General features: G+C 39.9%; 2 protein-coding genes and 1 long non-coding RNA gene across 3 annotated transcripts in view; 1 reads left to right on the top strand and 2 right to left on the bottom strand.

The window, feature by feature from the left end:
- Positions 1 to 6,955: 6,955 nt before the first annotated feature.
- LOC106518780 (keratin, type I cytoskeletal 19) lies at positions 6,956 to 9,746 on the bottom strand. The gene is made up of 8 exons (XM_014010181.1): positions 9,341 to 9,746; positions 9,008 to 9,090; positions 8,777 to 8,933; positions 8,538 to 8,699; positions 8,270 to 8,395; positions 7,418 to 7,648; positions 7,322 to 7,335; positions 6,956 to 7,224 (listed from the first exon to the last, which is right to left on the bottom strand). The coding sequence occupies exons 1-6, from the start codon at positions 9,725 to 9,727 to the stop codon at positions 7,424 to 7,426; spliced, it is 1,140 nt and encodes a 379-aa protein (XP_013865635.1). The 5' UTR covers positions 9,728 to 9,746; the 3' UTR covers positions 6,956 to 7,224; positions 7,322 to 7,335; positions 7,418 to 7,423.
- Positions 9,747 to 12,588: 2,842 nt separating this feature from the next.
- LOC106518783 (uncharacterized) overlaps positions 12,589 to 26,405 on the top strand; it is a 29,974-nt gene continuing 16,157 nt past the window's right edge. Inside the window, exon 1 of the long non-coding RNA XR_001310363.1 lies at positions 12,589 to 13,166. This is a non-coding gene — a long non-coding RNA (uncharacterized LOC106518783). The remainder of the gene's footprint in view (positions 13,167 to 26,405) is intronic.
- Positions 23,725 to 26,385, bottom strand: LOC106518779 (keratin, type I cytoskeletal 13). Its single transcript, XM_014010180.1, has 8 exons — positions 25,997 to 26,385; positions 25,820 to 25,902; positions 25,594 to 25,750; positions 24,832 to 24,993; positions 24,631 to 24,756; positions 24,054 to 24,274; positions 23,960 to 23,970; positions 23,725 to 23,869 (listed from the first exon to the last, which is right to left on the bottom strand). The coding sequence occupies exons 1-8, from the start codon at positions 26,342 to 26,344 to the stop codon at positions 23,772 to 23,774; spliced, it is 1,206 nt and encodes a 401-aa protein (XP_013865634.1). The 5' UTR covers positions 26,345 to 26,385; the 3' UTR covers positions 23,725 to 23,771.

Raw genomic sequence — 26,405 nt, 5'->3', positions numbered from 1 at the left:
AAAACTACTAAATACAAATTTCCTTACGTTTTGTGTTAAGTATAGCTGAGCCTGAATTTCCCTGCACGGGACAATAAAGTCTGTTTCTATTCTATTCTATTCTATTCTATTCTATTCTATTCTATTCTATTCTATTCTATTCTATTCTATTCTATTCTATTCTATTCTATTCTATTCTATTCTATTCTATTCTATTCTATTCTATTCTAATATTCCAAATAATTATTTGGACCGCAATAAATTACAGGCAATTATATTTTAAACACTGTATTATTCATGTTCTGCATGCCAGTACTTACAAAATTCTTACAAATTAAAAAGTTTTTTAAATTTTAGTCATCATTGTTGTATATTCTTCCTGCCAGTTTGGTGTTAAAGTGATGTCCAGCTGTCTCCCTTCTGTTTCCAGGCTTTATGAAGCAAATCCTTTGTCTTTTCTGTCATCATATAGATTTGACATTAAACATGCTCTCGAGCGATGAAGCCAACAAACACATCTTCTGTGCGTCACAAGTGTCGCAGACCTTATGTGGAAAATATTCTCAGCAACAACAAAAAAATAAATAAATAAGGACAGAAAATAGAATTGATGCTTTGTCTTGAACTCGAGCTGAACTTGTGTTATATGTCAGATAGTTTGTAACATCAAGCGAGCAACATAATCTCTTCCTGGCTCTGAGCCAGAGGCGAGGCAGAGGGCAGGAAGCCACAACAAAGACAAGAGACAGAGACGTGTCTGTTTTATCGCTCTCTTTAATGTAGGCTCGTGCTTCCAGTTTGCCTTTTCATCAACTGATCGACAAATTAGCTCRTTATGTCGAAGCTGGCAACGAACAGAACTAAAACCCTTTAATCCTCAACTTGGTTTTATTGGAGATTGACTCTAAAATCAGAGGTTCTCAAACTGGGGTCCCAGGTCCCCCAGGGGTCTGTGAGAGGTATSTTGGGGGTCCTCAAAAATGTCACTAAATTTGTTGATTTGGTTTTTAATTTTTAAAAATGCATGGAGAACAATGACCTATTAGAACCAGAATAATAAACTTAATAAAAATATATATATATTCCCATGGCCTTTAGGGGTTGAAATGACAATAAATTATCTTTCAAAACTGCATGGGGTTTATGAGGGGGTCCCTGGAATTTTTTTCACCCTTGTAAGGGGTCCCCAGACCCAAAAGGTTTGAGAAGCCCTGCTTTAAATCATGTTTAAATCATATGACTTCAAAGTCCTGTTAGTTCAGACAATCAGCATGTTCTGCTGCTGCCATCGGGTCAAAACGACCTCAGTTTTAAAACTTGTGGGAGTCATTTTGACCAAACGGCAGCAGAAGTGTTAAATTTGTTCAGTGCACCACCGAGTAAAAGCATTAACAACTCCTCCACTTTCTTTTATTTTCATTGCATTTCAGAGAGTTGAGCAGTTTTTGTTTTGTTTCCTTGTTTTAGTTTGTTTTGAGCCTGTTTTATTTATTAACCTGTAGGTTTTTCATGCTAATTTCATATTAAATTATTCTTAACCAGCTTGTACAACACTTTTTAAATGGGCTATATCTATAGTGTATATATTTATAACTTTGCAACACTATAAAACGTGTTGACAGACTAAAACAGCTGTTCACTWCTTAATGCTGCAATCACAGATGGTAGCAAATACTGTATTTCTACATAACTGCCAGCTACAACAGTGAGGTTTGTTTTGTTCCCACGAGGTGAGACTGCCTGTCATCATGAACAGAAACTTCGTAAAGCTTAGAGTATTTCTCAGCTCTACGTGCCAACCTTATCAGGTGTCCTCAGAACACCACAGTTTATGGTGCTGTTGCAGCAATATTATCTCAGGATAAATCACCACCTGGACAAGTAGATAAAAAAAATTTAAAACTGCATGCCTAAATTTAAACAGTAATATATAAAGATAMTCTGCCACATTAAGCTAACCTAATCATAGTGCAGCTTATCCAGTCARAACAGGATCACTGCAGGCTGAGACAATTGGATCAGGCATACACTTTGTGCATTTTTTTTATTTTTAGCTAATTATTTTCTCATTTGAGAATGTTTGAAATTCCATCTCATGTAGCTGATTTAAGACGTTTGACAGCAGAATACTGAATGTCCAAACTGCTGATGATCAAAGAGCATTTTACAGATACCTGTGTGCGCCCTGCACCACCTCACCACTGAGTAACCACACCCTTTTTCTTCTCAGCACCTGGCGCTCAAAGCTGTCTTTCTCCTAAGCTCCTGCCATATTGGGCGTTTTCACTCCACACTTTTCCTTGATGAAACACACAGACTTGAAAGACAAACATCAAACTATATAATTAACGCTGGGAAGAAGTGGAGTGAAGCTCACGGACATGTKAAGCAGTGTTGGGTGGCACAGTGTTGTTTCTCAGTGAGGAGGATGCAGGATCGCCTCGTGGCCTAAGCCTTTCTGAGGGGAGTTTGCATAATTTAATTCCCTGTGAACGTATACATTAACACAGAATGTGTGTTTAAACCCGCCTGTAATCCAGATCAGTCTCTAAATACAAACTTTTGTCACACTATGTTGAGCAGAAACATGCAATAACAGCTGCAAACTATTGAGCAGATAAAACTTTATATTCAGTCACAATGATTTTTATTTTATTTCAGATCATCTAAATTAAATATTATGATTTGTGCTTAAAACATTAAAAAGACACCTTTATTTTCTGTTAGTTACTGAATATAAAAGACTGGTCTATTCTGATGCATCAGATGTATGTTTGTAGTTTAACGCAGTGTTAAATCATCCATCCATCCATCCATCCATCCATCCATCCATCCATCCATCCATCCATCCATCCATCTTCTTCCTCTTATCCAGGGGTCGGGTCACGGGGGCAACAGCCTAAGCAGAGAGACCCTGACTTCCCTCTCCCCAGTCACTTGAGCCATCTCCTCTGGGGGAATCCCAAGGTGTTCCCAGGCCAGAGAAACATGGTCCCTCCAGTGTGTCCTGGGTCTTCCTCTGGGTCTCCTTCCAGTGGGACCTGCCTGAAACACCTCACCAGGGAGGCATCCAGGAGGCATCCTAACCAGATGAGTCACCTCAATTGGCTCCTCTCGACGTGGAGGAGCAGCAGCTCTACTCTGAGTCCCTCCTGGATGACTGAGCTTCTCAGCCTATCTCTAAGGGAGAGCTCAGACACCCTGCGGAGGAAACTCATTTCGGCTGCTTGTATCCGTGATCTCGTTCTTTTGGTCACTAACCAAAGCTCGTGACCATAGATGAGGGAACGTAGACCGACCGGTAAACCGAGAGCTTTCACCTTAAGGCTCAGCTCTCGCTTCACCACGACAGACCGGTACAACGCCCGCATCACTGCAGACACAGCACCAATCCTCCTGTCGATCTCCCGCTCCATTCTTCCCTCATTCATGAACAAGACCCCGAGACACTTAAACTCCTCCACTTGGGGCAGGACCTCCTCCCCGACACAGAGAAGCTACCCTACCCTTTTTCAGCTCAAAACCACGATCTTGGATTTGGAGGTACTGATCTTCATCCATCAATGAGAGCTGGAGATCACGATCTGATGAAGCCAATAGGACCACATCATCCACAAAAAGCAGAGATGGGATCCTAAGGTCACCAAAAAAGATCCCCTCAACACCTTGGCTGCGCCTAGAAATTCTGTCCATAAAAGTTATGAACAGAATTCGTGACAAAGGGCAACATTGGTGGAGTCCAACTCCGACCGGAAACGAGTCTGACTTACTACCGGCAATGTGGACCAAGCTCTGACACCGGTCGTACAGGGACCTAACAGCCCGTATGAATGGGTCTGGTACCCAAACTCCCCACTTGAGTCCTCGAGGGACATGGTCGAATGCCTTCTCCAAGTCCACAAAACACATGTAGACTGGTTGGGCGAACTCCCATGCACCCTCCAGGACCCTGCTGAGGGTGTAGAGCTGGTCCAGTGTTCCACGACCAGGACAAAAACCACACTGCTCTTCCTGCAGTGGATTCAGTTTGAGACAGGCACTGAGCACACAGCTCCAGGATGTTTCAGATAACTGACTTGTCTTGAAGTAAAAGTGATGTAAAAAAACGAACACTCATGGCACATTTTAACAGCAGGGGAAAGACAAAAAAAACCCTCATTTATCTCTCAAACAAGCTTGTTTGGTTAAAATAGTTTGAGCACAACATCCTTTCTATGACCTGCTCTGGATTTTTCTTTTAAATCAGATGCATGACAGAAATGTCCTTGCAGTCATCTCTGTTTAAAGCTGGGAGGAAGAGGAGCTGATGTGAAACAAGAAGGTTCAAAATATGAGTGAGCGAAGAAATTTGATCCCGTCTAAAAATCCAACCGTTCTCGTCGACTAACATTACACCATCGTTTGAGAATCTTGAAGTTCTCACGGGATTCTCAGACATTCGCAAAAAAAAAAAAAAGAACACAGCAAACAAACATATTGATTTCTTTCACATATCAAACATCAGCCAACGTTCTGAGAGCCACACCCTGAATGAGTCTCCATCATAACATCAGTAACCATTTGGCGTTATTTTAAGTTCGCCAGGGAGGTCAGAGTCCGGACCTGATAACACCTGTTTCCACAATGACTCTCTTTGTTCTGCTATTCTCTGTTTGAACTGCTTCCTTCTCCCTGTTTCTTTCCTGAGTTGTGTGTTTTCTTGTTTCTAGGTGACAGGAATTACACAAACTTCATACTACGCTGTTGAAAAATGTCCAGGGCAAAGATTAGTCAACCATCTGGGTGTGTCGCCTTAAAAAAAAGAAAAGGAAAAGAAAGAACCTCCTTTGGGAAACTGTGGGGTCATTTGCCACATTTAGTCCTACAACTTTCACATTCATCTTGCTTGTTGCATGTTTGTATTGTTAGCAAAATATCTCATGATCTAAAGGACACATTTTAATGAAATTCTCAAAAAGTAATCACTGGTTGGACCTCTTTAAAGGACTAACTTTTGAGGTTAATCCCATTCAAGATGGCTGCCACAGCTAACTTAGGGAACTTAACAAACACAAAAATGGTTATAATGCAGTGTTTTTTAAAAATAGTGAGATTGAATTGATTGAACAATTGAATTGAACAACTGAACAATTGAACAGAAGTAGTCTTTGGAGGAGAATCAGTTTTGTAGTCATGAATAATTGCCACCCATTTCATACTATTGTGATTGTTTATTCTTGTTTTATGTCCTGATAGTGTTAAGTTCTATTTTTATATGTTGCTAAAGCAGGGGTCTGCAACCTGCGGCTCTGGGGTCACATGTGGCTCTTTGGTCCCTCTGCAGCGGCTCTTCGAAAACAACAGAATAATTTTTTTGTTTGTTTTTATACCCACAAAAGAAATCAATTTATATGCAAAAATGTGATCAGTACTACTAAAACAAAAAGTAAAACATGTTGATTAGCTCATGCTAGCCTGTTGTTTACTTAAATAATCCAACTTCTTTTTATGATCTTTCTCTAAAATCCATCAATTACCTTTAAAATTTTTAAAGACTACATAATAAGAAGAGTTAGAAAAAATATAGCTGAATAGTTCAGTTGTGCTAGTTTTCATGAAAGTCGGTAAAAACTACAAACTATTTTTCTTTTACTTGAATCTGGTCTTTTCATTTGTCCTGATCTGTAAAAATAACAAAGAATAATAAAATTCACAATATATTTGTTTGTTTTATAATGTCACCTCCACTGGCCGTAAAGGTTACCGAAAAGGCCTCGAAAAAGTCCACGGACCACCAGTTGATAATTATAGTTGTAGCTTGCTTTGCGGCTCTGGACACTTTTTATCAGTGAGCCAAGTAGCTTAAATGGCTCTTTTGATCGTAAAGGTTGCAGACCCCTGTGCTAAAGGCTCATCTGGGGGGCATGCCTTGCAAATTATCCTTGGCTGTAGATGTTATAGTGAATGGTACTTAACATGTCCGCATATAAATAACGATGAATGAAGTGAAACTCTAAGAAAGTAATAACTGGACGGACCTCTTAAAATGACTAACCCCATTCAAAAAAGCCACCACAGCTATAAGAGACTTTAGCAAACACAAAAATGGTTATAATTCCATTATTTTCTTAAATCCTGAGATAATTTTAATGTGGTAGCAACTGAGAGTTTTTCACAACCCATCCTGAAATAAGACAGATTTGTTTTTTAAACTACTGTCTTTTAGCAAAATATCTCATGAACAATTGGACTGAAATAGCTTTTGAAGGAGAACCAGTTTTGTTCATTTTATTTTCATATTATTGTGATTTGTTTAATCTTGTTTTATGTTTAGTCTCAATAGTTTTATTATTTTTAAACTTTATATTAAACTGTGTTGTGTTGCCAAAGGCTCATCTGGGGGTGTGGATTGCAACTTAGCCGAAGCAATAAATGTTGTAGTGTATGGTATTTGTTAATACTTTACAGTTGTCCCTATATACCGGTATATAATAATAAATTAAATAAAACTCTAATCATATGTGCACAGCTTATTAACCTTTTATGTCAAACTAATTTAAGATGTTCGGTCACTTTCATATACTGAGCTAACCCTAGTGGTATTTGAGAGTCATCCTCAACACATTTTCTCAGCACAGTCTCATTTATCAGTAACTCATAATATAAGCTACATCTTATTCTAAATCTCTGTCATGAAAGGTACCAGGCAATCCTTCAAGAAATGCAAGGTCTTCACTTTAGTTTGTTTTTACTGTTATCCCAGTGAAGCCTTTCCTCTGGATCCTAAAGCTTTCCCCTCTGCATCTCTCACCAATTGTTTCCCTCTTCCTGACAGCAGCCCGTTACGTAAGCTAGGTTTCCGCAACCTCGAATCCCACCTCCCAAAATGTAATGCAGTTGCTACGGAGACTGCACAAACAGAGTGATGTCATGGAAAAAGAACCCGATGAGGTTCTCGCGAAGGGGGGTCCAGTAAAGTCTCAGAGCGACACAGTGCTTATGGTCTCCAGCAGATTTATTTTTCAGACAGCTCTCACACAAACACACACAGCCAGTACTGCACCTCTGCTTTAGAGGAGTTGGATTACAAACATTTAGACAGGTTTCGTTTCAACATTTTTTTTTCTGCACAGTTTCTCTCGTCTCGTGTAATAGCTTTTATTAGTTGGAGTAAATGTGTGTGTCTGAGAAAAGCTTGTCCTGCAGGTCAGGCTTTCTAGCTGGAGGTTTGCACGGTGGCGGTTCAGGCTGTGGTCTTTGTGCCTCCTTTAAAACCAAAAGCAAAGAAACAAACTTTAATGACATTTGTTATGGCTTTTATTAAATCTTTTGCATAGTTTAGATGGAAACAGATGTGACTTACCCGTGCCAGTTGGCCTGCAGTTAAGAAAAGAGGAGAAAGATGGTTAGAGTTGTGCAGTTTTTACCTTTATGAGTGTTTGAATTTTAGCACCTTCACCTGAGTTTATCTGGACTCCTCTTTCTCCAGCAGGCTTCTGTAGGTCGCAATTTCATTCTCCAGCCTCGTCTTGACATCCAGCAGCATCTTGTACTCCTGACCCTGCTGCTCTATGCTGGCTCGCATGTTGCTCAGCTCACCTTCAAGCATGTTGATTTGGCTCTGGTAGCCGGCGAGCATGGCGCTGTAACGGGCCTCTGTCTCTCCTAACGTGTTCTCCAGAGCCCCTTTCTGTGAGAGAAGATGGCAGGACAAATACAACAAATGAGATTGGAAGTCATTCTCTCATACGTGTTGCACTGTTTGCACTTGTGCAAACCAGTTACGGATCAAGTCTTTGATGCTGTTTTCTGTATGCGCCGGCCACACCCTGGATGCAACCGTCCCGGCACAAAAGGAAGATTGTTTGCTTTGAGTTTTACCTCATTTTCTGTGAGGATAAAAGGCTGCTGGGTTTGAATGAGCACACGTTTATCACTTTGCCTGTTGTCCGCAGGTTGTTTCAGGGAGTGACTAACTGCAGCTGAGAACAGATAAATCACCTCAGCATTCCTTCAGCTCTCCTCAAGCTCCTTTATGACTTTCTGAGTTTGAGCAGATGCCTGTGAAATGTTTTCCCTGAGCAGGAGCTCCTCCCCTTTTTCACCAACCCCCCCTCATCTTCATGCCTCCCTTCATTCTTTCAGTAATGCCTCCCCCACTTTCATCCTCCCCTTGTGCTCTTTTACCCACTATCTGTCTCCTCATTTTGTCCGGACTCGGCTCAGATCTGTGAATCTTGCTCATATAAGGCAGGATCAGAGATGTAGACACGTGGTTTTGGGTTTCAGGGTTACTTTTTCACATTCTCACCATGCTGAGCTGAGACTGCAGCTCGATTTCCAGGCCCTGGAGTGTGCGACGTAGGTCGTTGATCTCCGTCTTGGACGTCTGGATTGATTCTGTGCTGATGGCCACCTCCTTTGACAGAGTCGCCGACTGTGAGGAAAGACAAGGGCTGAGTCAAACTCCATGATTACATGTTTAACGTAGAGCAGATTAGGTTTAATCACAGCTTGAGCTGCTGAGAGGAGCAGTCATTTGCAACATGTGGGGTCTCATTGCTCTGTCATCATCTTACCTTCTCATTAAACCACACCTCCTGTTCTCTGCGATGTTTGTCGCTGATGGCTTCGTACTGGGCGCGGATCTCCTCCAAGACTTTGTTCAGGTCTTGCTGAGGCGCAGCATCCACCTCCACGTTGACCGTGCCGGTGAGCTGAGAGCGCATTGCTGCCAGTTCCTTTAAAAAAGAAAACAAGAGTTGATCATTAAGATCTGCGCACGGAGCCGCTCTGATCATGAGACGGTGTCAGTCACCTCTGCGTGGTTCTTCTTCAGGTAGGCCAGCTCGTCTTGCAGGCCTTCGATCTGCAACTCCAGGTCGGCCTTCGTCAGGGTGGTCTGGTCCAGGAGGCGGCGGAGGTTGGCGATGTCGGCCTCGACGGACTGGCGCATCATCAGCTCATGCTCGAACCTGATAAAGGTGCAGAGCACCGCAGTGAGAAACACGTTACAAACCTTTGCAGCTGCACGAGGAACTGGCCTTACTTGGTTTTGAAGTCATCAGCAGCCAGTTTGGAGTTATCGATCTGCAGCAGGATGTTGGCGTTGTCAATGGTGGCGCCGTTGATCTGATGAGCAGAGAAACAGACGTGTTATCAGTTACACAGTATGTTTGCAGTTACATGATCTATTTCCTCTAATATTTACTGCTTCTCTGATGCATTTAAATGCAGTACTTTTATGGAACTACCATGTGTTATGCATACTTTGAAACCTTTTCAAATCACACATCAGCCTCCTGAGTTCTTCCCTGAGAATCATTAACACCACTGCAAATATTTGACTTGTCTTGTGTTGAAACTGTAGAGGACAGAATACCTTGTCTTTCAAGTCGTTGATAATGGCCCAGTAGTTGCTGTAGTCCCTCTCAGCTGCCGGGCCCTTCTGCTCGTAGTACTCCCTGATCTGCTTCTCCAGCTTGGCGTTGGCAGCCTCCAGCGAGCGCACCTTCTCCAGGTAGGAGGCCAGGCGGTCGTTCAGGTTCTGCATGGTGGCCTTCTCGTTCAGGTGAACGCTGCTCTGGTCCAGGGCGTTGGACAGGTCGAAGCCGCTGCTGCCTCCATACCCGGAGGAGACGACGCGGGCGGTGGAGGCGGCGATGCGGGGGCCTCCCATGAAGCTGAGGCCGGATACGCTGTGAGCCTTGTGGGGAGCAGAGCTGGTTCTGTAGCTGTAGCTCCTCTGGGTTATGCCCTGGTTGAACATGATGGCTGGTTTTCTGCTGGTCAGGAAGCAACACGAGAAGAGAGAAGAGCTGTGAACTAAACAGCACTGTGAGGTTTGATAGAGCGAGGCAGGCTGTTGATATAGAGCTGGGTGTGGAGGCGGGACTGACCAAGAGGAGGGAGAAGGAAAGGAGGAGGTTTCCTCTGAAGCTTGGCCATAGGTTTGGCAAAAAACAAGTTTTTTTTTTCTTCTAAAGACTGGGGTTTGGTTTCTTTCCACTCCGGTGAGGAAACTGTTGTGGAATGTGAGTGTTTGAGAAGCTTCTGCTGGTTGGGATCTCTGAGACTTTAATATCTATATCCCTCTGCTCACATGAGACTCTGTGTGCTTTCAGAAATAGCAGCAGGTATTGTCTTGGACACAGCAATCATTTTGCATCTCAGTGCAAATAGAGGAGGCGTAGATTTATTGTTTTAGGGTCCCGCCGTTAGTCAACATTCCCAGTAAGCAGTTTGCAATGAAGTCATTTAGTCAGAGTTTATAAATTATAAAATACAGAGATAGCTTAAACTAAATAAATATTTGTTATCACCAACTGCCATAATAGCCAAACAAGCATTACTTGTAATTACCTGTATGTGCAAGGTGTTTGGCTGGTGGGAAAATATTTCATGAACCACGGATCTTAAAGAAACTCTGAGAACCACTGGACGTACATCTGCAATTGATTAAGTTTTTGGAGACAACTTTCTTTAATATGACCAGCACAGCCAACTGACTTTAGGAAACACACACACAAAAAAAAGGGCTAAAAATAGTCGATTTTTAAGAAACTGAGCTAAAGATTGCAGTGGTAGTACTTAAGGGTCACCCATAACACACACTTAAATTTCTAAATGATTGAGCAAGATTTTTGTTTTAAACTTTGGCATGGTGCGCGTCGCGCGATGCATTATACACTCCTACAGAGTGCTAGTTTTATTCTACGTATCTGTACTTTTACCTCTCATTCTTTACATAGGTGCAATTTGCATGGGGTTTGAAGAGGTTATGACCTCCACAATAATTTGATCCAGTCAATACCACCCCCCCCCCCCCAAAAAAAAAAATAAAATGACATCATTTGCTCTAACACAATAACATCCACCGGAACGCCCGCGTTCCATTTGACATATTTGTACTTTTCATGGTATTTTAGGTCTGAATGTTAGTACACAGCTGCAACTCTCTTGTTGTCTTTAGGTAACTTTGACCTGATGTCATATACAGTATGTACATTTTGTCATATACAGTATGTACATTTTGTCATATACAGTATGTACATTTTGTCATATACACTATGTACATTTTGTCATATACAGTATGTACATTTTGTCATGTACAGTATGTCCATTTAATTATAAGTACTGAAAATGACATGCAGTGTTTTGGAGCATAAGCATTGATAGACTTAAAGTTACGCCCTTGGTTCTTTATCAAAAAGCAAAACAAATCTTTAATTTGTAGAAGTATTGACCAGTTACAGGCTGTCATCCAGTACTTTTCCATAGATTAAAGAGAGGAAATTGTCTGTGAATCATATAATTCATCCTTTGATGTTTTATTACCGATTGGTTTTGTTTGAGTGTAATAATTAACTGGCAGAAGCGACGAGCAGGACGTTAATAAACCTGACTGATTGTTGGCTGCACAACAACCTGAAGGCCTTGAAACACAAACCGACATTGTTTTTAATGATTTCGGTCGAGTGGAGTTCTTCGGGACGCTATTGTTCACCTTATCATACACGACATCCCCCCACTTCAGTGTTTTGTGTGTGTTTGTGTGCCTGTGTGTGTGTGTGTGTGTCGTCCTTATCTCAGAGTTGGACCTGAGCCAGTTTCTGTACAGATGAGCAGAAACATCTGGACTCAGCTGGTGGGGAGGGGATGCAGATACGTGCGGGTCACTTTACAGTCAGGAGGAAAGCTGAACTTTTTTGTTTGTTTGTCAGAAACAAACCAGTTGGTGTTTACCTGCTTTAACTAACCTGCCTTTAACTTATGATCACAAAGGTGATGACGTGTTTGCCGCATATCAGAGATGGTCATCTTCAGGAGATGAACCAGCAGCTCATTCCAACAGGATCACTAACTGACTGTAATTACTCTGATGTGCTCACATTACTCAGAAACTATCTCATCAGGTCATCTCTGTGAAACATCAAGGATAATTGCTGCAGTTCAGTCGCTGAGCTGAGCCTTGGCAAATCCTGGACATGTTTTTTTTAACTCCAAGGTGGAGCTGAAGCATGAAAATGTTTTCTGTCTTCATCATGCCGAGCGTGATTCCTGCTTTTAGTATCAGTTTAAGTCAATCAGAAACTATTTCCATGAATTGTACAGAGTTTTAAAAGGTGCTGAGCTGAAATTATTTACTTGGTCAAATGAAAGGAAAACTTTTAAAACAAATAAGTTTTCAGCATATCAGGAACAATGTAAAAAAGTTGTGTGAATCTTATGTTCTGCGATTCTAAAACCAATTTATATGCACCAAATCTATTTACCACACGTTAGGTAAAACCTAAAAACAAAACACAACCTCTTTAAGGTCTTTTTGTCACAGTGAAACTGTGGGTCAGATATTCAGCAAACCTAATAACATATTCAGTGTATGAATCAAATGTGCATCTTTTTACAAATTCTACAAACTACATGAACAAATTTACAATGTATTTTGAATTAACAGTTAAAAACCTACAAGCCAAAAGCTTAGATTATCTGTTTTAGAAACAAAAACAGCAAACTCAGTGGCTTTTTTTTTCTGTTGCTCAAAACACGAATCGAAGCTTTTTATTGACCAAAATGAGTTTTATTATCGGCTGGAAAACAAAGTCCAGGATTATTGATGAACACATCAGTCCCCAGTCTGGCCTTTTCCTGTTAAAGAGGATGTTTAACTTTGTGAGATGTCTTATAGTGAAATGTTATTTGGTCAGTAATATTTGTTTGTGAGGGAAATGAGCTCAAACAGAAGAAAGAACATGACTGAACGAGTTGAGTTGAGTGAAGCTGCTGCTGTTTTAACAAAGGTCACTGTGTGTGACATGCAAATTCAGCTCCAACATAGTTTAACATCAGAGTCCTGCTTTACATGGCCTGAATAAGCGCACATCGGCATCTCTCTGTGCAGAGTTCCTGTGTTCTTCTTGTGCATGCAGAGATCCTCGTTTCCTCCTAAAGTTCAAAAACTTTCATGTTGGGTTCGTTGAGGGAAAGTCGGAATGGTCAGATGCCTTCCAGCGACTTCTGCATCCTGTCATCTCCAAACTTGTCCTGGCTTTTCTCTGGATCAAAACAGCTGAGGGGAGAGCTGGTCCTCCATATTTTCCCCTCTGGGCCAGACATCAGTGATGACGTCAGCCACAAACCAAAGCGCCGATAAATGCTGGACGCAACATCATCTCGTCCTAAAGCTGGATGGATGCCATCAACCTGAGGTGTGAGTGTGCAGAGTTGTAAAGTAACTAAGTACAAATATGTCTTTACTGTACTTAAGTAGAATTTTTTGGTATCTGTACTTCACTTTAGTAATTATTTTTCCTCCTACTTTTTACTTCTACTTCTTACATTTTCACACTATTGTCTGTACTTTCTACTCCTTACATTTTTAAAAAAGACAAGAAGTAGAAAGTCGTTACTTTTATTTCATTTTTGCTTGTTTTTATTCCAGCTTGTTATTGTAAAATATAAATACTATCCATATAAATTGTGCGTCCTAGATAGAGTGAATTTAACTGTGGTTGAATGAGAAGTATAAATACTGTATATAAAATTTTGATAGCGTATTAGTTTGTACACAAACAAATCATGTCACACTCCAGCAGGACATAATCATTAAAATAAAAGGACTGTACTTAAGAAGTATTTGTATTTCATTAATTATATTATTGTATTTGGCCGCAGCCCTCAGATAGATTTTCATTTTGGGGAAAAGGTTTGTGCAGCCTTGATATATGTATCTAAACTGAAACAGCTGGACAAGTGCATCCTAAATTTAACATAAATTATTATTTTAATACAACATAGTTATTTCTGCATTTTTTGGGGAGGTCACCTAATAAATGTCCTTACAGAAAATCTAACTGCTCATTTTAAATCAATACTTTTACTTTTGATAATTAATCACAAAAAATATCAGATACTTTCATACTTTTACTCAAGTAATATTCCTAAAGGAGACTTTAACTTTTACCAAAGTAAGTTTTATAAGATACTTGTACTTTTACTCAAGTAATATTCCTAAAGGAGACTTTAACTTTTACCAAAGTAATGTTTTGGTAAGATACTTGTACTTTTACTCAAGTATCACTTTGTGGTACTTTATGCAGCACTGGTGCAGCGTTGTCTGCACCCAGCTTTTTGTCCTGATAGTGAGGGAGAAAACCCAGATCTGAATGTTTTTAATAAACTGTTCTTCAGCAGCAACAAGGCGTTTAGTCATGAAAGTGGTTGGTTTGAAATTCCAAACAAGAGCATTTGTACAATGAAGAAGCTTTGATGATGATGAAGAACTCCAGATGCTGCAGTTCTGGACTGAATTGCTGGGCTTCCGCTAGTCATGAGGCTCTAATGAATTTGCAGGAGTCCTAAGATAACCACAAGCACAGCAAAAGCATTTAAACGCAACTTTGTCACAACCAACTTCAGTTATCTTCTAATGTTTTCAGAGATCGTTTTTTCCAGTTTTATTTTTTTTATCTGCTTGATACAGTATAGTTTTGTTTCCTGTTTAATAAAGTTAGAAACATTTTAGGTTTTGCCTTCTCTGCTGTCGTATTAAAGGCTTTTTGCTCTGTTCTTTGAAGGATACAAAGGGTTTTGTTCATTTGAGAAATGAGCGTCTGCAGCTCTAACATGATGTCACTGTTGTTAATGTCAATACGTTTATCATGCCTGGGGTCAAAGGTGACAATAGAAGTGGGTCTATGACATAGTTTTAAAGCAATTATATTCTGTCCATTCACACAAAAACACGGGAGTGGCCTTTGAAAATGAATTTTATACATTGTTTCTGTGTAGATGGGATCTTAGATCAGGATTTGTTCTGAGCTGTTTAAAACAGTCTTTGTGTTCAGTCTCACTCTTCTGGATATCCTTTTGTCTTCAGACACATTCCGCTCTATACAGCCTGCTGATGACGGGGTTTCCACCATTATTTACTGGTGGCAGGATCTTTTTTTTTTTTCCTTTGAGCTTTCTTTTGTTACCTATAAACAAAACGATAAACGGCATTTCCAGAGTGCTCCACCGCGGTTGCTCTGTCAGAAGATGTTTATCAATCTGACTGCAGCCTTTTCTTTGTTAAACATGGGTTCTTTTAATGCGTGCCTTTCTTTCAGCACTGGTTTTCTTGATCTCTTGGCTGGTTTTTGCCATATTTGCACAAATCTCCCTGGACTTGCAGAATTCAATCTTGGCACTATTTCATACAGTGGGGTAAAGACAATGTTGAAACTAAGCTTTAAAAATGTTGGCAGCTCCTTTTCTAGCCTTTAGACCAGTGATGCTGTGACGGCTGGCTTCGTTTCAGCATCGTGGAAAAAAAAAACTAGAAATAACTTTTCAGAGATCAGAGTTTATTTGTGCAGCTCCTGATATGTTCAATCTCTGCTGGTTTGTCAGCCATATTATGAAAACAATGAATCCTCGCTGAGACTAAGTCCATGGTAAAAACTACATGAAGAAGGAAGATGCTGAAGTGTCTCCTGAGTGTTGTTGAAGCAATCCTCCTGGTCCGAGACAGAAGATTCTCTGATTCTGGACTCAAGTTTCAAAGTCCCAAAATAAAAAATCCTTTGTTTTATTGAGGGGGGTTACTGTTATTGTTTGGTTTATGAGTCACCGTGGACAAGTTCTGGCACAGTAGCCGAGAAACAAGCAGGTACCGACAAATTCCTCAGGAAGACAAGATGATGACGGATCACTGGTTTTYAAATGGACGACTTCGTGTCTTCTTTGGGTTGGTCATTGTGGACGGGCGTTTTCACTAAAACAACATCATGACTCAACAGCTGAGGTGCATCTCAGGAGGTGAAAACTCAAAGCGCCACTTTCCTTCRTTGTTTGTATTAATAAACAGTTCATTCATCCATTTTTTTTTACTCACTTCTCCTTTCAAGGTCGCAGGGAGCTGGTCACACCCGGGACAGAACGCAAGTCCATTAAAAACTGGACAAAACCATTCTCTCTCACGCACATCTTTGGGGCGCCAAGTGTAAAAAGAAATGTTAAAAAAAAAATCACTAACATATTTTTCATTATATAGCTCACTGTTCTTGAATTGAGCTAATCTTTGCTAAATGTTAAATTTAAACGTCAAAAATATATTTAAATATTAAATCCTAAATCTAAATGTTTGAATCTAAGCGTAAACATTTAAACTTTAAATGTTAAAGTTCACATTTATGTATTTTGGAATGGAACGCAGCCTTTGTTGTTGGTGTTCGGCTCATATTATGACATCATCATTCTGAGACAATTGCAACCGCTAGCGCTCCACTGCAGCTAAAGCTTCCCTACTTTTCCCTACTTCTTTTGTTACCTATAAACAAAATGATAAATGGCATTTCCAGAGTGCTCCACTCCGGTTGCTCTGTCACAAGATGTTTATCAATCTGACTGCAAAGGATTACAAGGAAGGGTTAGCTGAAGTTAGCATCAGATAACAAAAATGATGTCATCATCCTGCAATAAACATCAACAATAGCTGCTGCTGGCCACCGCTAGCTGCTGTTAACACTGCTAAAAATAATATCTAAAACCTAAAATGAAAATGTGTTTTAAAACAGCAGTTTGAAGTGCAGCTCAAACACTGACTGCATCTGCACGTTTGTTTGATGTCTTATTTATTTAATGATATCTTGTCACTCGATGCTCCAAAGTCTTTTTCTTGCAGGGAAGTTTTAGCTGCGTTGGAGCTCTAGCGGTTGCTCTTGTCCCAGGATGATGATGTCACAGCAAAGGCTGCATTCCATTCCAAAATACCTAAATGTGAACTTCAATATTTAAGATTTAACTTTTATATTAAGGATTCAATATTCCTTTTTTTGTTTTGTTTTGTGTTACATTTAAATTTAAAATTTAGTAAAAAAAAATAGCTAAATGTAAGAACAGTGAGCTAAATGACAATTAAATGTTAATTGAAAATGTTTAACACTCAAAACTAAATAATGAAAAATATGTTAATGATTTTTTTTAACTTGGTGCCCAATACACCTAGGGACAATTTAGACCTACCAGTTAGCCTAACATGCATGTTTTATGTCTGTATCTGGAGAAAACCCACGCATGCATGGGGGGAACTTGCAAACTCCACCTAGAAAGTGGTAGAAGATTATCCTGGAACAGCTTCACCACCGTGCCGCACCGTTTCACGATATTTTCAGTAAAACCTTTATCATTTCAGTGAACGAGAAAAAACAAGTATTGACCGTGTCTGCTCATGAACACTCCAGACTGAGATTAAGATACTTTTTACCGTCTGGATCAGTGGGAGTGAGAGCAGAGTCTACATTCTGGAGTTTTTACCCAAAACAAACTGTGGATTGGAGATATCCAGTCGTGTCAGAGCTTTAAGTAAACATCACTTAGTCGTTGAAATCTGTGTAAGCTTTGTTCTAACTGCGTCACAATCTTAATATTTCAACACACGTCTTAGTTAGAGGTTATTTGACTAATACAGGAGTAATTAACCATGTGAGTCAGGACAAACACTCCACCTTGCTTTCTTTCTGTCAGTATTCAGATTAGATTCTCCAATTAAACTTTAACAAGAAACTTTTTAAAATAATAAAAAAGGATGCAATCAGCTTAGATGGTGCAGGGATTTTGAACTTTTGAACGTTTTCTTTTGCGAATATGTGAATTAATCTAGACTACTGTACACAGGACTGTGATTACCCAATAACAACCAAACAAACTGATAATTAAAACAACAACAATGTGATTTATGACTAACAGTTAGTAGCAGGGCGGCTATGAGAAGCAGACTCGTTTGTAACTGAAAGATTATCTCCAACAATAAAGGTTGATTCCTTCATTCACTCTGTTCTGGTCTGATGTCCTTTTTTAAGCTGTGAAGAATGTAGGAAGAGTTTCTTTTCTATTTAAAGGCACAGAAAATTGAGACTCGAGAAAAAAACATTGTTCTTTCTAAAGGGAATACTTTACGCCCTCAAACTTTGATGTTCACTCAAGTCCTTGTGGGGAGTTGTAAGCACTGCCTGCCCTTTTAGCATCACATTTATCTGCAATGTGCATTATTTTCTTTATCCTTATGCAGAGGGAACGAGCTGCATCATTCTGGAGCTGAAACTAACTGCATTACTTGAAGCAGTTGTTCTTAATTTGTTTTAATATTTATTTTTAATGTTTTCCTTATTTGATATTTTGGGAACGATGGATTGTATTTGCTCCTGACCAGGTTTCTCTTGAAAAATAAGTTTTTAATCTCACTGGGACTTCCTGGTTGAATAATGATTAAATAAAAAATAAGAGTAGGTGGAGGATAAACACTAGCTGTGGTTTCTCAGTGAGAATATCCTGGGTTTAATCTCTGCGGGCGTCTTTCTGCACACAGTTTGCATGTTCTTCTCATACATATGGGTGTGTTATTTTCTGGGTGCTCAGGTTTCTTTCTGCAATCCAAAAACATTTATGTTGGGCTCAAATTTGAATAAACCAACTTTTGTTGCAACAGAGATGAATCACAACAGTCTTATCTTCTTGTCAGCTTGTGTTTCTAACCCGAGACTTCTTTATCGATCTGTGAATAATTGTGTTGATTTCATTTTTTCTACCTAACACTGTTTATATACTGTAGAGGAGGCTTCATAAAGAAAGAGGTCAGTTACTATGGACACATCAAAACAATCCAAATCATGACTTTTGAATCTGTTGTTGTTTTGAACATGATGCATCTCATACAGGAGAATGGCGCTCGCACCATCAGTTAGATGTGGAGTTGGGAAAGTGAGCGCAATGTGTCATATCAAAGTGGGAAATCAGTATATTTTTGTTTTAGTCCACTGAAGTTTCTTACTGGTTATTGTGCAACTGGCAAAAATGCAGCTCTGGGTTTATTTTGGTTATCCTGTGGTTGAATCCTTTATCTGTGTTAAATGAATAAAACAAATCCTCTTTGTCCAGAACTCAGAGTTTTGTTCTCTGTCAAAACAAKAGCGACCATGTTGTATTTTGTTTTCTTTTATTTCAAGCTTCAATCAGTTCAGAGATAGAGTTTAAAGAACAAGCAGCTAAAAATGTTTCCCTGCAAAACCCAAAAGTAATGTTTTTATGTAGGCAAATGCTTAAAATGTCATTTTCACTTTTGCTTGTATTTCTATAATTATCAAGTAATAAATGGTAAACTGTAATTGCCATAATTAGTTTTTAGTAGACATTGGCTAAAGTGATGTGTTATCATAACAGCATTAATGTGTATTAGCATGTGAGGCTAAAATTAAAAACATCAGAAAATCTGGTCCATGCATTTATCACTTCTGGGTTGGACTGTTGTGAGAGTTTTTTWAAAAAAAAGTTTAACTTAAATTTGACGTCAAACAATTTCCAGTTCATTTCGAGCAGTGGTTCCCAAACTTTTTAGTTTTTACCCACAAAATTACAGTCACAAAGACCCTATATTATTGGTTGATAAACATTGTTATCAGATCAAATAAACAAGAGCAATTTACTATGCTACTTTTATCCATTTTAAATATGCTAACCAATGTTGTATAAAGTACCTCAAAGTGACACTTGAGTAAAAGTACAAGTATCTGGGCAGATATTATGATTTTTTTCTTCGTTCTGCTGCTTTTCATTTTATTTTGTGACATAAGTTTTGTATTTTCTGTAATGTAAACTTTTTTGTTTTAAATGAAATGAATAAATCAAATCAAATCAAATCTTATCATAAAAATACTTTGGTAAAAGATGAAGTCATCTTTAAAAGTATTGCTTGAGTAAAAGTATTAAAGTATCTGATATTTTTTGTACTTAAGTATCAAAGGCAAATTTCTGACACAAAATCTACTTAAGTATTAAAAGTAAAAGTACTGAGTAAAAGTGAGCAGTTAGATTTTCCAAAATGACATTTATTGGGAGGTGACTTCTCCAAAAAATATTTTTTCTAACGGCGTGCAGCTGTGATGGGTTGTGTACAAGATAACATGGTGTCAGAATGGTATATATTTATACTTCTCATCCAACCACAATTAAATTCACTCTATCCAGGAGAMAACTTATCAGGATAAAAAACTTTTAAGTAATAACTAGAATAAAATAGGAGTAAAGACTCTCTACTTTTCACCTTTTAAAAAAATGTAGTGAGTAGAAAGTACAGATAATTGTGTAAAAATGTAATGAGTAAAAGTAAAAAGTACGCTGAAATATTATTACTCAAGTAAAGTACAGATTACCAAAATTTCTACTTAAGTACAATAACAAAGTATTTGTACTTATTTAATTTACAACTCTGATGCTAACCACAGCCTTTAAAGCTAATAAGGCAAATGAAATAAATTGTTGCTATTTTAAAATGTAATTAAGCCTGACTTCCTTTCAAGACCCAAGCTTGACGTTTCATGACCCCACTGTGGCTCCTGACCCCAATATAAGGAGCTGATTTAGAGGAATGTGAACTTCACTTTGCACACCCTTCAGTAAATTCAGAGCAGTCTGCTTTGCTCCACACTCTGTAAAAACTGGCATCACCACGATGAGGAGTCGGCCTCTCCGAGCGTTCTGTCAGTCAGAGCCAAACTTACTCGACTCTTAGCGAAGCGTCGTATCCGCCCTGTGTGAGTGCGACAGTGTTTGTGTTTAATGAGATGGGTTTGTGCAACAGTTTCAAACAGTAAAGATAGCAGCTTTGTGCCGAGAAACTCTGACTCACAGATGTGAACCTGTTTGGACCATCGTGGTCCTCAGAGTCTGCTGTGAACGCACCACACCCCACCCACAGACATTATCACATCCTGCTCAACTATTCACTCCGTATTGTGCGTTAATCTCCCAGAGTGCAACGTCTCAGTCTAATATCCTGGACTTACTGAACATGCACACAAGAAGCTGCAGTTGTGAGGCTGTGTGCGGCTGCATTTCTATTTGTACAACTGTTTGTTTGCTCATTCCATGTGCAGCCAGTTTCTGCACACTAAGTTAAACATTCACCCTCTGTGAACTTCCTGCATGTTGACTCAGTTAATATTCATTCATGTACAGCACATGTGAATAAGAAGTAATTGGCATATCTTTGTTTATTCCTAAACTGCATTTGATCAAGATGTTTTAGAACAGACTTTAATTTAAAAWTTTTCCTGCCTTCAGTTTGACTTTCTCATCTGAGCTGCCTTCTGTAGGAGCACAAAGCATGAAAAAACTCTGTTTTTTTACAGACATAACACTGGCTTCAGCCAATGTTATACAAATATAATTTTAAATATGGAAAGAAGCAGCTAAAAAGAGAGTTTGTAGGTGAGAGGCTTTTGAAGCTCCAGAAATATAACACATTATCRCACAGACACACCCTTTACAGATGACTTTTTTCTTTTTTCTTTTACCATGGGGTTGAGATTTTTAACTGAATTGCACCATCTAGTGTTAAACTATTGTTGTAAAAAAAACACCGGCTTTGTATGTAAAACACTTTTAGGCTGTAGCTTGCTTATAGTCATTGTAAGGAAAGAAAAAAAATTTAACATGTGCAAGTGTGTATCAGTATTTATTCACAGAGAAGGTTGTAAGAATATACAAAATGTCCTGATGCATCTCAGTAATCCAGGTAAAAAATCAAAAAGAAAAAAATTGTATAGGTCTTCTGGACGGGTTCTTCTTTAATGAAACRTTTCGTCTCWCCTCCAAGAGACTTCTTCAGTCTGAGAGTTTCAGGCAAAATTCAGGCTTTTAAGCCCTGCCTCCATGTGACTGATACTCACATCACATGGCTATCGTTGACACCTAATTAACACTTATTGTTAACAGGGGGTGGAGTGATACTGGTGGACRGTTGGAAACTGGCGTATATCGTAAGCCCACCCACACAGAACAATATTTGCGTTTTGACTCCCACCACCCACTGGAACACAAGTTAGGAGTGATCAGGACTCTGTACCACAGAGCAGACAGTGTCCCTACAAACCCAGGAGCCAGGCAGAAAGAGAAATCACAMACACGACAGGCCCTGGAGCAGTGTGGTTATCCTGACTGGGCTTTCCTGAAAGCAGACAGGAAACACAGACAGGACTCCATGCAACCTTCAGGTGAAAATGAAGACCCCAAACCCAGACCCAAACCAGTGGTTATTCCGTATGTTGCGGGTGTTTCGGAGAAACTGAGACGTTTATTTTCTAAACATGATGTCCCAGTGGCTTTCAAACCCCAAAACACATTATGGCAAAGGCTGGTTCACCCCAAAGATCCGGTGCCCCGGCACAAACAGAGCAATGTTGTATATGCTGTTAAGTGCCAGGAGGACTGCGACCAGTTATACATCGGGGAAACAAAGCAACCACTGTTCAAAAGAATGTCCCAACACAGACGAGCTAYATCTAATGGCCAGAACTCTGCAGTTTACACTCATTTACAGGCCAGCGGTCACTCTTTCAGAGATGAGGATGTTCTCATTCTTGATAGAGAGGAACGTTGGTTTGAGAGAGGAGTAAAAGAAGCCAATTTTGTGAAGAAAGACCGTCCATCATTAAACAGAGGTGGAGGCCTCCGTTTTCAGTTGTCCCCCCCCTACAGCGCTGCCATTGCCAGTATCACTCCACCCCCTGTTAACAATAAGTGTTAATTAGGTGTCAACGATAGCCATGTGATGTGAGTATCAGTCACCTGGAGGCAGGGCTTAAAAGCCTGAATTTTGCCTGAAACTCTCAGACTGAAGAAGTCTCTTGGAGGAGAGACAAAACGTTTCATTAGAGAAGAACCCGTCCAGAAGAYCTACACAATTTTTTTCTTTTTTCTTTTTAATATACAAAATGTTTTAAAATGTGTCTCTGCCCTATTGTTATTAAAATAGCATAAAAAGATGCAAATGATGCATTTAGAGTTGAGCTTTGTGAGAAACAGTGTCATAGAAGGTTTTAAAGACGAAAATAGGTTTATTGTATTTTGGAAAAAAGAAAACCTTTTGTCAAAAAAACATGTTTTTGTTCTCCGTCTGCAGCTGTTTAAAAAGGTTTTTTTTTTCACAGTGAGCCCAGTTGTGCAGTTTTATTATTTGTTGTTTCTGATTATTTTACTGACAGTAAATCTGTCACAATTTCTTTGCTGTAAGGGAGCTATTTTAGGTTCTGCATCTTTATGTAACTAGTCTCCATAATGTTCATTTTACCTAATGATCTGGAGAAAGTTTGCATAATTTATTAAAACAGGGCTATTTTAGCACTTTCCACCTTGATTTTGAAATATCTTGTGGTACAGAAGCTTTACCTGAAGTGACTTTAAACCATCTGAAGCTTGAAGCAAGTTCTTTTTGATTAAAGTGACACTTTTTTGTGATCACCATCAAAATGGTGGTGTACCCCAAGGGTGAGTGGCTATTGTTTTTATACTTCGTTTTTTTATATATATTTTATCTGCTTATTCAAAATTACAGTGTTCATCACTGTTTCTACAGGTGGCAGTAAACTACACGTGCTGACAGCACTCACTGATCCCAGCGGCCTTATTAAACCCACAACTTGTTCTGGAATTTAGCCAATAAGTCAGAAATTTTAGCAACTCATCCCCAGTTTCTCTTGTGTCATTAGGTCTGCCTTTATTGACACAWCTTCTCACAGTCTTTCCCACATTTCTGTAAGTTGTTTAAATTAACACTTTGAGGTCACTTTAAGAGCTATCCATGGAGCAATACTCAAAAACTGAAGATGTTTCACTGAGCAGCAGTAAAAGGTTGGTGCAGTTTGTGCTCGGTATTTTCCAGTGGTGGAAAAACTCACAACGCTCCTCTAAATTAGTTCATGCTTTTTACAAAGAGACAATGCAAAATCATTTCAATTGCAAGGTTTTTATTGGATTTTGCTGATGGGTTCAACATTTCACTGAACTTGACCCACGTTCACATCAACATTCTTGCTGGATTTAACAACCTTTCCATCAACGACGGTCTCCTTCACAGTAATCACCTTTGTGATCACTGAAAAAGAAAAAAAAAGATTCATGAGTAATTATCATTTCTGAAAGTTTTAAAACGTTTGTAATATTTTAAGAGTGTAAAGTTTCTTACCGTGTTTTGAGCTGGCAATAGAAGAAAGACAAAAAAAGATGTTAGATTCTTATCATCTCTGCTATAAGTTGATTTTATCATTTTCAGGTCTCACCTCTCGTCTTCTCCATCGAGCAGCCTCCTGTACTCTTTGATCTCGTTCTCCAGGCGGGTCTTCAGGTCCAGAAGCACGCTGTACTCCTGAGCAAGAGACGTGATGCTGGCGTTGATCTGGGTTAACTGAACCTCGATGTTTGTGACTTGGATCTGGAGATTGGCTAGTTGTGCGGCGAAGCGGGCCTGAGTCTCTGACAGGGTTCCATCCAAAGATGTTTTCTGTTGTGGGAAGAGAGCAAAGTGATGGGGTTAATTTTCAAATGGTTCTGCACAGGGCCGGATTAACACTTCGCTGTACCCTGGGCAGTAATATTCAAGGGCCCCATCATCACCACCCCAGGATTACCATAGTCTGGCAAAATACAGAGTAAATTATTGCATGGTTTTTGATGTACAGCTTTCTTGTTAAGGTTTAAGAGCTTAACTTCAACTTCTTCAGCAAAATGTAGCTAATTCTTTTGGTACCCAAACTGCAGTTTCATTGAAAACTCTAACCATTTTTTAAATCAAAAGTTAATCTAAATCATCCTGGACTTGATTCTGATCATTTGGGTCAGGTCAGGGGTTGGATATACCATGCTCAGCTGGGACTGCAGTTCAATCTCGAGCCTCTGCAGGGTGGACTTCAGGTCTTTAATCTCTGTTTGTTGCGTCATCAGAGTGTCTGAGCTTTCTTTAACTTCCACCTCCACGACTGACATCTGAGCAGAAACACAACACACATGTTACCCCTCCGGTCGACTCTTCAAAAAATTTATTGTGACTTCACTTCTAACCTTATTCTGGTACCACAACTCCACGTCTTTGCGATTCTTGGCGGTCAGAGCCTCGTAGTGATCCCTGATCTCGCTCATGACCTGGTTCAGGTCTACAGAGGAACGAGCATCCACAGTCACATTCACCTGGCCACCGATCTGGTTCCTCAGCAGCCCCAGCTCCTGCAGATGATACGGGGAACATTTAAAAACTCAACAGGATCAATGAGGTTCTGGTGTACTGGATTACATGTGTGTTTCCATTCTTTAATCTGCGGGTTAAAGGCAAACAGAAACAATGAGCTAATGGAGGAAGAGAAGAATACATGGAAATGGGCAGAGAGAAGAGGGGCAGCACTTAAAGCGTCAGGCAGCAGAGATGTTTTTGAGAACAGTAACACAGTATTTCCTCTGGTTTATCAGGGGAAAACAGAGTTCATGCCTTGAGAAAGAAAAGACAAATTAAGCTGGTTTAATCTTACAGTAAACAGCTGCCACTGAAAAGATGAATGTCTCTGACCTCTGTTTAATCAATCACTTTCAGAGATTAAAATCAAAAAGAAAAAATAAGTGGGTCCTCTGGATGGGTTCTTCTTTAGTTCACTAAAGAAGAACCCATCCAGAGGACCGACTTAGTTTTTCTTTTTGATTCTTTTCTAYCTGGATTACTGAGATGCATCAGGACACTTTCAGAGATTGTATAAACAGACACATGGGCTTGGTTTTCTAAACCTTTAAGTTGTTGATATTGTTTCATCGCCATCATTCAAGCTGCCGTCTCACCTCCTCATGGTTCTTCTTCAGCATGATGAGCTCATCCTTCAGTGACTCGTACTGAAGCTCCAGGTCCATTCTGGCCATATTCATTTCATCCAGCACCCTCTTGAGTCCAGCGATGTCGCCCTCTACAGCCAGCCTCATGTTCAGCTCGGTCTCATACCTGAGAGGACAGAACCGGTCAGAGAGCAGCTCAGGGTTCACCTTGTTGGTGCGAATGTGAAACACTCACTTCATCTTGAAATCCTCAGCGGCCAGCTTGGCGTTGTCGATGTCCAGGATGGTCTTGGCGTTGAGCCTGGAGGCAGCATAGATCTGAGAAAAAGTTACAAATGTCAGCTCAGGTTTAGTTTTCACGGTTTGATAGAAGCTATAATAAACACACCCGCTCTTGTTTATCGTCTCTTACCTTGTCCTGCAGCTCTTTGATGGTGACAAAGTAGTTGCTGTAGTCATGGGTGGTCACAGTTTTGCTCTCGTACCATTCTCTGATCTGCTTTTCCAGTTGCAGGTTCTCCTTCTCCAACTTGTGCACCTTCTCCAGGTAGGAGGCCAGGCGGTCGTTCAGGTTCTGCAGGGTGGCCTTCTCGTTGGCGTCGACGTGCAGGTCGAGCCCCTCGGTGCTGCCCAGGCTGAGGAAAGGCCCGACGCTCATCCGGGATGAGGAGACACGGGTGCCACGCCCTCCTGCTCCACCGTAGACGCTCATGGTCTTGTGGCCGATGGACTGGCTGTAGGATCTGGTGCTGAAAGACATGCCGGAGAGTCTCGATCAGGACGAAGGACGTCAATAGGAGAACTGGAGTCTATCTGCAGTA

The sequence above is a fragment of the Austrofundulus limnaeus genome, unplaced genomic scaffold (genome assembly GCF_001266775.1).
Source record: "Austrofundulus limnaeus strain Quisiro unplaced genomic scaffold, Austrofundulus_limnaeus-1.0 Scaffold66, whole genome shotgun sequence".
In the NCBI taxonomy this organism is placed as follows: domain Eukaryota; kingdom Metazoa; phylum Chordata; class Actinopteri; order Cyprinodontiformes; family Rivulidae; genus Austrofundulus; species Austrofundulus limnaeus.
Note: the sequence above shows the minus strand (reverse complement) of the source record. Positions and strands in the feature narration are given on the sequence as shown.